At 69.1% G+C, this 11,093-nt stretch overlaps 1 protein-coding gene and 1 long non-coding RNA gene across 2 annotated transcripts; both read left to right on the forward strand.

Annotated features, from left to right (window-relative positions):
- The first annotated feature begins 170 nt into the window (after window positions 1-170).
- Window positions 171-7,578, forward strand: LOC125320649 (spliceosome RNA helicase DDX39B). The gene is made up of 11 exons (XM_048293046.1): window positions 171-247; window positions 1,443-1,661; window positions 1,744-1,871; window positions 1,949-2,041; window positions 2,566-2,749; window positions 4,589-4,707; window positions 5,715-5,846; window positions 6,006-6,115; window positions 6,216-6,360; window positions 6,844-6,991; window positions 7,244-7,578. The coding sequence occupies exons 2-11, from the start codon at window positions 1,451-1,453 to the stop codon at window positions 7,258-7,260; spliced, it is 1,287 nt and encodes a 428-aa protein (XP_048149003.1). The 5' UTR covers window positions 171-247; window positions 1,443-1,450; the 3' UTR covers window positions 7,261-7,578.
- A 243-nt stretch (window positions 7,579-7,821) lies between these two features.
- On the forward strand, window positions 7,822-8,637 carry LOC125320663. Its single transcript, XR_007201240.1, has 2 exons — window positions 7,822-8,270; window positions 8,545-8,637. It is a non-coding gene; the product is annotated as an uncharacterized LOC125320663 (long non-coding RNA).
- Window positions 8,638-11,093: the final 2,456 nt, after the last annotated feature.

Genomic DNA, 11,093 nt, shown 5'->3' on the forward strand with positions numbered 1-11,093 from the left:
CGGTGCGGGTTGAAACGGGCGGCGGAGGGGGCGCGGCGGGCGGCGGGGGGAGCGGCGGGGCCGCGAGGAGGGCGGCGGGAGCGCGGCGCCGGGAGCGCGGAGCGGGGCGGCGGCGGGGCCGCGCGCGCTCGGGCGATCGCCCGGGGCAGCCCCGGGCCGTGGGCGGGGCGCGCTCGGCGCGCGCGGGGCCGGACCGGAAGTGACGCTCAGCCCCGCCCTCTCGGTCGCGGCGGTCGCAGCGTTCGGGGTGAGTTTGGCCGGGCCGGCGCCGCATCCGCCGCCATCGCCGCCGCCGCCGCTCATCGCCGGCTCCCCTCGCGCCCTCCCGCCCGCCCCGCGCCCCCCGCGCCCTCCGCAGCGCCCTGGGGCCGCCGCCGCCGCTCGGGGGCCGCTCTCGGGCCGCCGCGATTGTGCGCTCCAAGATGGCGGCGCCGGGGGGCGGCGGGGGGGGCTCGGCGGGGGGGCCCGCGGCGCGGATTGGCGGGAACGGCGCGGATCGGGCGGGGCGGGGCCGGGGGGGAACCCGCCGGGATGGGGGGGCCGGGGGGGGCGGGCCGGGACCGCCGAGCGGCGCCGGGGCCCTCCCGGTGAGGGCGGCGGAGATCGCGGTGCCCGGGAGGGGCGGGGGGGAGGGTCCCGGTGTCGGGGTCCCGCGTGCGGGCGGGGGTGGGATGAGGGGGGCGTGGGTGCTCCCTGGGCTCGGCGGGGTTTGGGGGTCCCGCGGGTGCTGCAGCCCCGGTTTGGGGGCACCCGGGGGTCTCTCCGGCGTCCCGGTGCTGCTGGGCTGCCGATGACGTTCAGATCCCTTGGGGCGGTCTCGGTGGTCCCGGTGCTGCGGTGGCCTCTCGGTGCTGACCTCGCCCTGATCCCTTTGTGGGGGTGCTGGGGGTCCTGGGCCACTGGTGGTCCCGCAGTGCTGACCCTGCCCGGACCCCTCATGGGGCGGTGTCGGTGGTCCCGGTGCCTCCTTCTCACTGACCGTGCCTGGATCCCTTTTGGGGCTGGATGTCAGGGGTCCCAGGGGTGGTGTCAGGGGTCCCAGGAGTGGTGTCAGGGGTCCCGCGGGTGATGTCGGTGGTCCCAGGGGTGATGTTGGTGGTCCCACGGGTGATGTCAGGGGTCCCACGGGTGATGTCGGTGCTCCCAGGGGTGATGTTGGTGGTCCCACGGGTGACGTTGGTGGTCCCAGGGGTGGTGTCAGGGGTCCCACGGGTGATGTCGGTGCTCCCAGGGGTGATGTTGATGGTCGCACGGATGATGTTGGTGGTCCCAGGGGTGGTGTCAGGAGTTCCATAGATGACGTTGGTGGTCCCAGGGGTGGCGTCAGGAGTTCCATAGATGACGTTGGTGGTCCCAGGGGTGGTGTCAGGGGTCCCACGGGCGATGTCAGGGTCCCCCGGGCGATGTCGGTGCCCCCTCCTCACCGGCCGTTCCCCCCCCAGCCGCGAGCATGGCGGAGAACGACGTGGACAACGAGCTGCTGGACTACGAGGATGACGAGGTGGAGAACGCGGCGGGGGCCGACGGGGCCGAGGCCCCCCCCAAGAAGGACGTGAAGGGCTCCTATGTGTCCATCCACAGCTCCGGCTTCCGCGACTTCCTGCTCAAGCCGGAGCTGCTCCGCGCCATCGTCGACTGCGGCTTCGAGCACCCCTCCGAAGGTGCCTGGGGGGCCCTGGGGGGCTCGGGGACCCTCCCGGGGGGGCCTCCGGCGGCGCTGACCCCCCCCTCGCCCCCCTGCAGTCCAGCATGAGTGCATCCCTCAGGCCATCCTGGGCATGGACGTGCTGTGCCAGGCCAAGTCCGGCATGGGCAAGACGGCCGTGTTCGTGCTGGCCACGCTGCAGCAGCTGGAGCCCGTCACGGGGCAGGTCAGGAGGGGGCTGGGGGGCTGGGGAGGGGGTCTGGGGGTGTCACGGAGCGCTGAGCCCCCCCCGTGTCCCCGCAGGTGTCGGTGCTGGTGATGTGTCACACGCGGGAGCTCGCCTTCCAGATCAGCAAGGAGTACGAGCGCTTCTCCAAGTACATGCCCAGCGTCAAGGTCAGCTGTGGGGAGGTCCTGGGGGGCGTGGGAAGGGTCTGAAGAGATTTAAGGGGGGCCTGAGCAGGTCTGGGGGAAGCTGAGGGGGTTTAGGAGTGGATGCGAAGGGGTTTGGGGCGTTCTGAGATGGTTGGAGGGGGCTCAAGAGGCTCTGAGTATTTTGGGAGGAATGCTGAGGGGTTTGGGGATAGACCTGAGAGGGTTGGGGGCTGTCCTGAGGAGTTCCAGAAGCACCTGGGAGGCTTTGGGGTGGCTCTGAAAAGGCTTGGGGGCGTTCTGGGGGTCTCGGGGCATCCTGAGCCATTTTTAGGTGTCTCTGAGAGAGTTTCGGGGGTCTCAAGGAATTACTTGGGGCGCAGATCACTGACTGCTTTGGGAATGGACGTGTTTTTGTGGGGCTCGTCCATCCCAGAGGCGTTTTTGGGGGGTTTGGGTGGGTCCCACCGTGTCCCACCCCCCCCAGGTGCAGCGTTTTTCGGGGGGCTGTCTCTCAAGGGGGTTTTTTGGGGGGCTCTGTGCTGCAGGTGGCGGTGTTTTTTGGGGGGTTGTCCATCAAGAAGGACGAGGAGGTGCTGAAGAAGAACTGTCCCCACATCGTGGTGGGGACCCCGGGCCGGATCCTGGCGCTGGCCCGCAACAAAAGCCTCAACCTCAAACACATCAAGCATTTCATCCTGGACGAGTGCGACAAGATGCTTGAGCAGCTCGGTGAGTCGGGGGTCCCAGGGGGGTCCCGGGGGTCTCTCAGGGGTCCTGGAGGGGGGAGATGGGTGGGGGGGGCACCACAGGACCCCAACCGCGCTTTGGAGGGCTCTGATTTGGGCCCTGGGATCTTAATTCAGCATTTTGGGATCCCAGTTCAGCCTTTGCCACCCCAGTTGAGCCCTTTGAGATCCCAAATCAGCTCCTGACACTCGAGCTCTTTGGGATCCCAGTTCAGCCCCTGCCACCCCAGTCCAGCCCTTAGGGATTCCAAATCAGCTCCTGACACCTGAATTGAGCCCTTTGGGATCCCAGTTCAGCCCCTGACACCCCAGTCCAGCCCTTAGAGATCCCAAATCAGCTCCTGATACCCGAATTGAGCCCTTTGGGATCCCAGTTCAGCCCCTGCCACCCCAGTCCAGCCCTTTGCGATCCCAAATCAGCTCCTGATACCCAAATTGAGCCCTTTGGGATCCTAAATCAGCTCCTGATACCCGAATTGAGCCCTTTGGGATCCCAGTTCAGCCCCTGACACCCCAGTCCAGCCCTTAGGGATCCCAAATCGGCTCCTGATACCCAAATTGAGCCCTTTGGGATCCCAGTTCAGCCCCTGATAACCCAGTTGAGCCCTTTGGGATCCCAAATCAGCTCCTGACACTCGAGCCCTTTGGGATCCCAGTTCAGCCCCTGACACCCCAGTCCAGCCCTTAGGGATCCCAAATCAGCTCCTGATACCCGAATTGAGCCCTTTGGGATCCCAGTTCAGCCCCTGCCACCCCAGTCCAGCCCTTTGCGATCCCAAATCAGCTCCTGATACCCAAATTGAGCCCTTTGGGATCCTAAATCAGCTCCTGATACCCAAATTGAGCCCTTTGGGATCCCAGTTCAGCCCCTGACACCCCAGTCCAGCCCTTAGGGATCCCAAATCAGCTCCTGATACCCGAATTGAGCCCTTTGGGATCCCAGTTCAGCCCCTGCCACCCCAGTCCAGCCCTTTGCGATCCCAAATCAGCTCCTGATACCCGAATTGAGCCCTTTGGGATCCCAAATCAACTCCTGATACCCGAATTGAGCCCTTTGGGATCCCAGTTCAGCCCCTGCCACCCCAGTCCAGCCCTTTGCGATCCCAAATCAGCTCCTGATACCCGAATTGAGCCCTTTGGGATCCCAAATCAACTCCTGATACCCGAATTGAGCCCTTTGGGATCCCAGTTCAGCCCCTGCCACCCCAGTCCAGCCCTTTGCGATCCCAAATCAGCTCCTGATACCCAAATTGAGCCCTTTGGGATCCCAGTTCAGCCTTTGCTACCCCAGTTGAGCCCTTTGAGATCCCAAATCAGCTCCTGACACTCGAGCCCTTTGGGATCCCAGTTCAGCCCCTGACACCCCAGCTTAGCCCGTTGAGGTCCCAAATCAGCTCCTGACACCCGAATTGAGCCTTTTGGGATCCCAGTTCAGCCCCTGCCACCCCAGTCCAGCCCTTTGCGATCCCAAATCAGCTCCTGACACCCGAATTGAGCCTTTTGGGATCCCAGTTCAGCCCCTACCACCCCAGTCCAGCCCTTTGGGATCCCCTTCCAGCTCTCTGGGACCCCAGCCCAGCCTGTGGGGTCTCAGTTTGCTGCTTTAGGGACTCCGGTCTGACCCTGTTCCCCTCCAGATGAGGCCCTGGGACCCTCACCCAGCCCTTTGGGACACCCATACCCTTCTCAAGAACCCCCTTATGCCTCACTGGGATCTCAACCTCATCCTGGGGGCCTCAAACCCAAACCCCAGGGACCCCAGTCGGCCCCTCTTGGACCCCCAATGCCCTCCCTGACCCCCCCGCTCCCCCGTTTCCCCCAGACATGCGCCGGGACGTCCAGGAGATTTTCCGCATGACCCCGCACGAAAAGCAGGTCATGATGTTCAGCGCCACCCTGAGCAAGGAAATCCGCCCCGTGTGCCGCAAATTCATGCAAGACGTAATTAATTAATCACCCTCCTTTGCCCCTCTCCCCGCCTCGGCCCCGCCCCCCGCCGCCCCTCCCCCCTGTGCGGAAGAGCTCTCGCGCCCCTCCCCCCCCTCCCAGCCACCGCCCCTCCTCCTCCTGCTCCTGCTCCTGTCCCGGGCTCGTCCCGCCCGGAGGACGAAGACCCCCCCGAGCTGTGGCGGCCCCGGGGGTCCGGGACCCCCCCCGGGACCCCCCCCCGGCCCGGACGGCGTTGAGGACACGGCGGGAGCCCCTTCGGCCTCGGCGCGACCCCGGACCCCGCGGCGCCCGGACCCCCGGCCCCGGCCCCGAGCCGGCCCAGAGCAGGAGTCGGGGGGCTGGGGAGGGGGGGGGAAAGGTGGGGGGGGCGCCCCCCGGGATGGGCAGGACCCCCCCCCGATCGTGGGGGGGGTCTCTGTGGGGATGGAGGGAAGGTGGTGGGGGGTGCTGGGGTGATGGGGGGGGGGGGTGTAGGGACCCCCTGGGCTTAGGATGAGGATCCTTGGGACTCTTCCTGGGGGCCTCAGGGCAGTTTTGGGGTCTCGGGAGCAGTTTTGGGGTACTTGAGACTCTTTTTGGGGGGTTTTAGGAGCAGTTTTGGGGCTCTTGAGACTTCTGAGTTCTCAGAGGCTGTTTTGGGGTGCAGAGAGTAACAGGAATCCCCCCGGGGGCCATGTGAGGGTCCTTGATGACTCTTGGGGGACCTCAGGGGCAGTTTTGGGGTGCGGGGAGCCACAGGGACGCTCTGGGGCCACCCCGGGGTCCCCGGGCACGTAGGAACTCGCTGGGTCTGTTTTGGGCTCCTTGACGACTCTCTGGAGTCTCAGGGGTTGTTCTGGGGTGCAGAGGGGTCGTAGACACCCCGTGGGACCACATTGGGGTCCCTGAGTGCTCTTCTGGGGCTCAGAGAGTTTTAGGGTGCCCGGGTGGGGCTCGGGGGGGGGTGCCCAGGTGGGGCTGGGGGCCGCGGGCGGGGGCTCAGCGCATTCCCCCCCCAGCCCATGGAGATCTTCGTGGACGACGAGACGAAGCTGACGCTGCACGGGCTGCAGCAGTACTACGTCAAACTCAAGGACAACGAGAAGAACAGGAAGCTCTTCGACCTGCTCGACGTGCTCGAGTTCAACCAGGTGCGGGGGGCGCCCCGAAATCCCCCCCAAAATCGGGCGGGGGAGCCCCGAAATGCGGAGCCGGGCGCAGGAGGGGGAGGGAACGCAGGGGCCGGCAGGGGGGATGGCGGTGCCTGGGCGGGTTTTTGGGGTGTCCAGGAGGTTTTGGGGTCCCCGCAGGTGGTGATCTTCGTGAAGTCGGTGCAGCGCTGCATCGCCCTGGCGCAGCTGCTGGTGGAGCAGAACTTCCCGGCCATCGCCATCCACCGCGGGATGCCGCAGGAGGAGAGGTGGGGGACCCCTGGAGCAGCCCTAAAATAACCCCAGAGACCTCCCCCTGAGCCCCCAGAACGCCTCCAAACCACCCTGAACCATCCCGTGCCCCCCCAGGCTGTCCCGGTACCAGCAGTTCAAGGACTTCCAGCGCCGCATCCTGGTGGCCACGAACCTCTTTGGCCGCGGGATGGACATCGAGAGGGTCAACATCGCCTTCAACTACGACATGCCCGAGGACTCGGACACCTACCTGCACCGGGTGGGGGGTCCTGGAAGGGGCTGGACACGGGTGTGGGGGACACTGGGGACACTCGGGGGGCTCTGGGGGAGCTCTGGAGCTCTGGGGAGCTCCTTGGGGGGTCCCCAGTGAGTGTTTGAGGGGGGAAGCAGAGGGATTTTGGGGGGTGTTTGTGGGGTCCCAGGGAGGTTGTCGGGGGACCCTAGGGGTTTTTGGGGTGTTTCTGGGGTCCCAGGGAGGATTTGGTGGGGTCCCAGGGGTTTTCGGGGTGGTTCCATGTCCCAGAGGGGCTTGGGGGGTGTTTGTGGGGTCCCAGGGAGGATTTGGGGGGGGGTCCTAGGGAGGTTTTGGGGGGGCCCTAGGGGTTTTTGGGGTGTTTGTGGGGTCCCAGGGAGGATTTGGGGGTGTCCCAGGGGTTTTCGGGGTGGTTCCACGTCCCAGGGGGGTTTTGGGGGGTCCCAGGGGGCTCCCTGGGGTGCCCCTGACCCCGATCCCGGCGGGCAGGTGGCCCGGGCAGGGCGTTTCGGCACCAAGGGCTTGGCCATCACCTTCGTGTCGGACGAAAACGACGCCAAAATCCTCAACGACGTCCAGGACCGGTTCGAGGTGAACATCAGCGAGCTGCCCGACGAGATCGACATCTCCTCCTACAGTGAGAGAAACGGGGGGTCCTGGGGGGCTTCGGGGGGTCCTGGGGGGCTCAGGGGTGCGGGGTTTGGGGTGAGCATCAGCGAGCTGCCCCATGGGATTGACACCTCCTCCTACAGTGAAACAGTTTGGGGGCTCTGGGGGGGGTTTTGGGGGGTTATGGGGTTTGGGGGGTGGGTTTGGGGGGGGGCTGCCCTGTTTGGGTTTCCTGGTGCTGCCCCTGATCCCCCTCCCCTTTTTCTCTCTCCTCCTGCAGTCGAACAGACCCGATAAGGACCCCCCAGGCCCTGCCGCCGCCGGGACCCCCCGGGACCCCCCCAAGTTCCCCTCGAACCCGGCCCGGCCGCGGGGGATGGGCCACCCCCCCCTCCCCTGGGGGTTTTGTAGAAAAAGGCCTAAAAAGACAAAAAAAAAAAAAAGAAGAAAAAAAAAAAAACGAGAAAAAAGTGAAGTTTCCCCTGTGTAGCAGCTGGGGGGAGGGGCCTGGGGATCCCCGACCCCCCGGGACCCCCCAAACCCCCCGGGGCCCCCCCCGACTCCCCCGGCTGTAAAATTTCTGGTTTTTTGGTAATAAAGTTTTGCCGGATCGGCTTCGAGCGTGTGGGGGCGGGGCTTGCGAATGAATGGGCGCCCATAAAAGGCGAAAGGGGCGTGGTTTGCGCGAGGGGGCGGGTCTCCGGCACCCGGAGGGGGCGTGGCCTTGCTTCCCGCCACTCGGAGCCGCCGCCATCTTGGCTGCGGTGGGCGGGGCCTGAGGTGGGCGGGGCTTGGCAGCGCTATAAAAGGGGCCGAGGGGCCGCCTTCAGCCTTTTCGCGCTGGGAGCGGGTGAGAGTCGGGGTCGCGGTGCTGCTGGGGCGGGCCGGGCGTGTCCTGAGGGGGCATCGGGGGCCGTGGGACGTCTGGGGGGTCTCGGGGAAATCGCAGCGTTCTTGGAAGAGGCGTCGGGGGGATTCTGGGGGTCTCAATGAGGGGAAATGGGGGAACTGGACCGGTGGGGTTGAGGGTGGTTGATTTGGGGTTCCCAGTCCCTTTGGGGGTCTGTCCCCGACCCCGGGGGGCTGTCGCGGTGATGACGCCAAAGACTAGAGTCTCCGACCCCCCTGAGGACGCCACAGGCCTGAGCGACGCCCCCGAACCCTCCCGGGACCCCCCCGGGCCCTGAGTCCCCCTGGGGTCACCCCGAACCTCGGGGTCCGCGCTGGTCTCACCCCCGTTCCTCCCCCGCGTGTCGCAGGTGGCGGCGGGACCGCGCTGTGCCCGGTAAATCCCCGCTAAGTCCCCGGTAAGTCCCCCGTCATTCCCCCGTGTCCCTGCGCGTGTCTGCGGTGGCGGCGGCGATGAGGAACAGGTTCAAAACTCCTGATCCGCCCTGAAGACACACTCGCAGCGCCCTGAGCCGCCGCCACCGCCCCGGGACCGTCCCCGGGGACCCCCCCCCCTGTCCCCGGTCAACCCCCCCGGCCCCATTTCCAGCACCCCGGGACCCCCAACCCTCCCGGAGCACCGGGACTTCCCGTGCGTCCCTCGTCCCCTCAGAAACCGCTTCTCTTTTGCAGCCCCGGACGAGGCCTCGGCACCGACTGCGCCGCCGGACAGGGGGAAGGGAGGGCTCGGATTTGGGCGAAATAAAGACGATTTTGGGGCTGAAATGGCGCCGTTGTTTCTTTGGGGCCGCCAGGGGTCGCGCGGGCAGGAGGGCGGGGCCCGGCCGGGGTCACGTGACCCGGCGCCGTCCTGGGGAGGGCGCGGCGCGGGCGCCATCTTGGGTGAGTGTGGGGGGGGGGGGGTCGCTCAGAACGGGGGGGGGCAGCGCGGGACCCTCCCCCCCCCCCCCCCCCCCCGAGGGGTCCCTTCGGCCCGGACTCGCCCCTCCCCCACCCCGAGCTCGCCCCTCCCCCCGGGAAGCTCCGAGCGGCCCGGCCCGGGCGGAAACAGCGGCCGGAGGGACGCGGGACCCCTCCCCACCCCTCGCCCTGCTCAGAGGGGTCCCGCGGGACCCCCGGCCCTGCTCCCACTTTTCCGAGCACTTCCGGGTCCCCCCGAGGTGAGACCCCCGGGGTGGGGGCGGCTTGGGGGGGGGGGGCTGGGCGGGGCCGGGGTCCCCACGGGGCTGGGCGGGGGGCTCTGGGGGAGGGGAGCTCGCCGTTCCCCCCGTTATGCCTTTGGAGGGGGGGAGGGGTCAGTCATCGCCCCCCCTGCCCTGACGGTGCCCCCCCTCCCCGTTGCTCTGTTGCAGCCCCCCCGATGTGCCCGTGGGCGCTGGACCCTCCGTGGGGCCGGGGTCCCCCGCCGGACCCCGCGGCGCCGCCGGAAGCCGCTGGACATCTGCCTGGCGCTGGCCCGGCACGTGTTCGACCTGGGCGTGCGGGGGGCGCTGGGGGCGGCGCGGGCGGCGCTGGGGGCGCTGGGGCTGCGGGGCCGGGGGGGCGCGGGCGGGGCCTGGCTGCAGGGGCTCGCTGCCTTCGCCGCGGCGGCCGCGGGGCTGCGGGCGCTGCTGCGGCACCTCCTGCCCCTGGCCGGGCTCTACGCGCTGCTGCAGGCGCTGGTGCTGCTCGCCAGCCTGCGGCCCCCCCCCCCGCCAGCCCCTCCCGGCCTCTCCTCCCCGCCGCCACCGCGACCGGGGACCCCCCGACGGCCGGGAGCCGCCGGCGGGGCTGTGGGACCCCCCCGCGGAGCGCCAGGAGAGCCCCCCGGAGGGGGACGAGGCCGTGACGGAGTGGTGGGACCCTCCCACCGAGCGCTGGGAGCCTCCCGAGGGCAAGGAGAGGGGCAGGGGGGCGGTGGATGGACCCCTCCCGGAGTAGGGGAGCCCCCAGCTCGGTCTGGGGGGGGGCCCGTCCGCACCAGCGGGATCCCACGGGGACCCCCGAGAACACTAAGGGGACAACAGGGCCGCCTGGAGTCCCTCGTGGACCACCGGGAGCACCCTGGGATCCCCCCCTGGACTACCAGAAACACTAATGGACCACCAGGAAGCCAACACTAATGGACCACTGGGAACACTTAACAGAGCTTCGGGAACACCCAGAGACCCCCGGGAGCCCCCTGGGATCCCCCTGGACCCCCGGGAGCCCCCTGGGATCCCCCCTGGACTACCAGAAACACTAATGGACCACCGGGAACACCGATGCACCACCGGGAGCCCTCTGGGATCCCCGTGGACCACCGGGAACACTCACGGACCACCGGGAGCCCCCCGGGGGCCCCCAAACCGCCCCCTCCCCCCGGGCTGAGCCCCCCACTTACGGCGGAGCCCGGGGAGGCCACGCCCACTCCGCGCAAGGCCACGCCCACCCCGCGCAAGGCCCCGCCCCGCTGCCACACGCACACGGACCGAGGCTCCGCCCACTGTGATTGACACCTCCTTCGGGATTCGGGCTCCGCCTACACCCGGGGAGGCCCCGCCCGCCGCCGCCCGCCGTGCCCGCGCGCGAATCCTCCCGCGGCCCCGCCTCCTCCCCCCCGCCCCCCCCCCCCACCCCCGCGGTTTTTTTGGTAAATAAACGCGATTTTGGGTCGCCGAGGGCGGTGCCGGTTCCGTACGGGGCGGGGCGGGGCGGGGCGGGGCTGCCCTCACCAAAGATGGCGGCGCCCTTAAACAAAATGGCGGCTCGGGGGCGCCGCCGCCGCCGCTAAGATGGCGGCGCGGAGCGTTGCGCGCGCGCCTCACGCTGAGGGCCCCCACGCGGGGGTGTCTCTGGCGGCCGCCTGATGCCGGCGCGGCGGTTCCGCGGCTTTTAACGGCTCCGGTACCGGCGGGAGAGCCCCGGGAGGGGCGCGGAGGGTTCCCGGCGGCGGCGGCGGCGGCGGCGGCGGCGCTGCAGGCGCGCGCGCGGGGCAGCCCCGGCGGGGTCCTGCGCGCGCAGGCGCAGAGCGGAGCAGGCGCTGGGCCGGAGCCGCCGCGGCCGCGTCGGAGCCGCCGCCACCGCCGAGGTGGGGGGAGGGGCGGCGGCGGGGGGGGGGGGGGCTGAGGGGGCGGGGGGGGGCTCCGGGGGCGGCCCCGCTGTAACGGCCCCCAACCCCCCCCCCCCCCCGCCCGCCCCTCAGGGCAGCCCGTCCCCGTCGCCGCGGCCCCCCCGGGGCCCCCCCCGGCCCCGCCATGGCG

Source organism: Corvus hawaiiensis, assembly GCF_020740725.1.
Source record: "Corvus hawaiiensis isolate bCorHaw1 chromosome 31 unlocalized genomic scaffold, bCorHaw1.pri.cur SUPER_31b, whole genome shotgun sequence".
Taxonomy (NCBI): Eukaryota; Metazoa; Chordata; class Aves; order Passeriformes; family Corvidae; genus Corvus; species Corvus hawaiiensis.

Excerpts from the sequence above, each read along its gene's own strand:
- LOC125320649 (XM_048293046.1), top strand. The coding sequence starts at position 1,451 with ATGGCGGAGAACGACGTGGACAACGAGCTGCTGGACTACGAGGATGAC. Across the intron at positions 2,042-2,565 it reads AGTACATGCCCAGCGTCAAG|GTGGCGGTGTTTTTTGGGGG; the intron begins GTCAGCTGTGGG and ends TCTGTGCTGCAG. Across the intron at positions 4,708-5,714 it reads GCCGCAAATTCATGCAAGAC|CCCATGGAGATCTTCGTGGA; the intron begins GTAATTAATTAA and ends TTCCCCCCCCAG.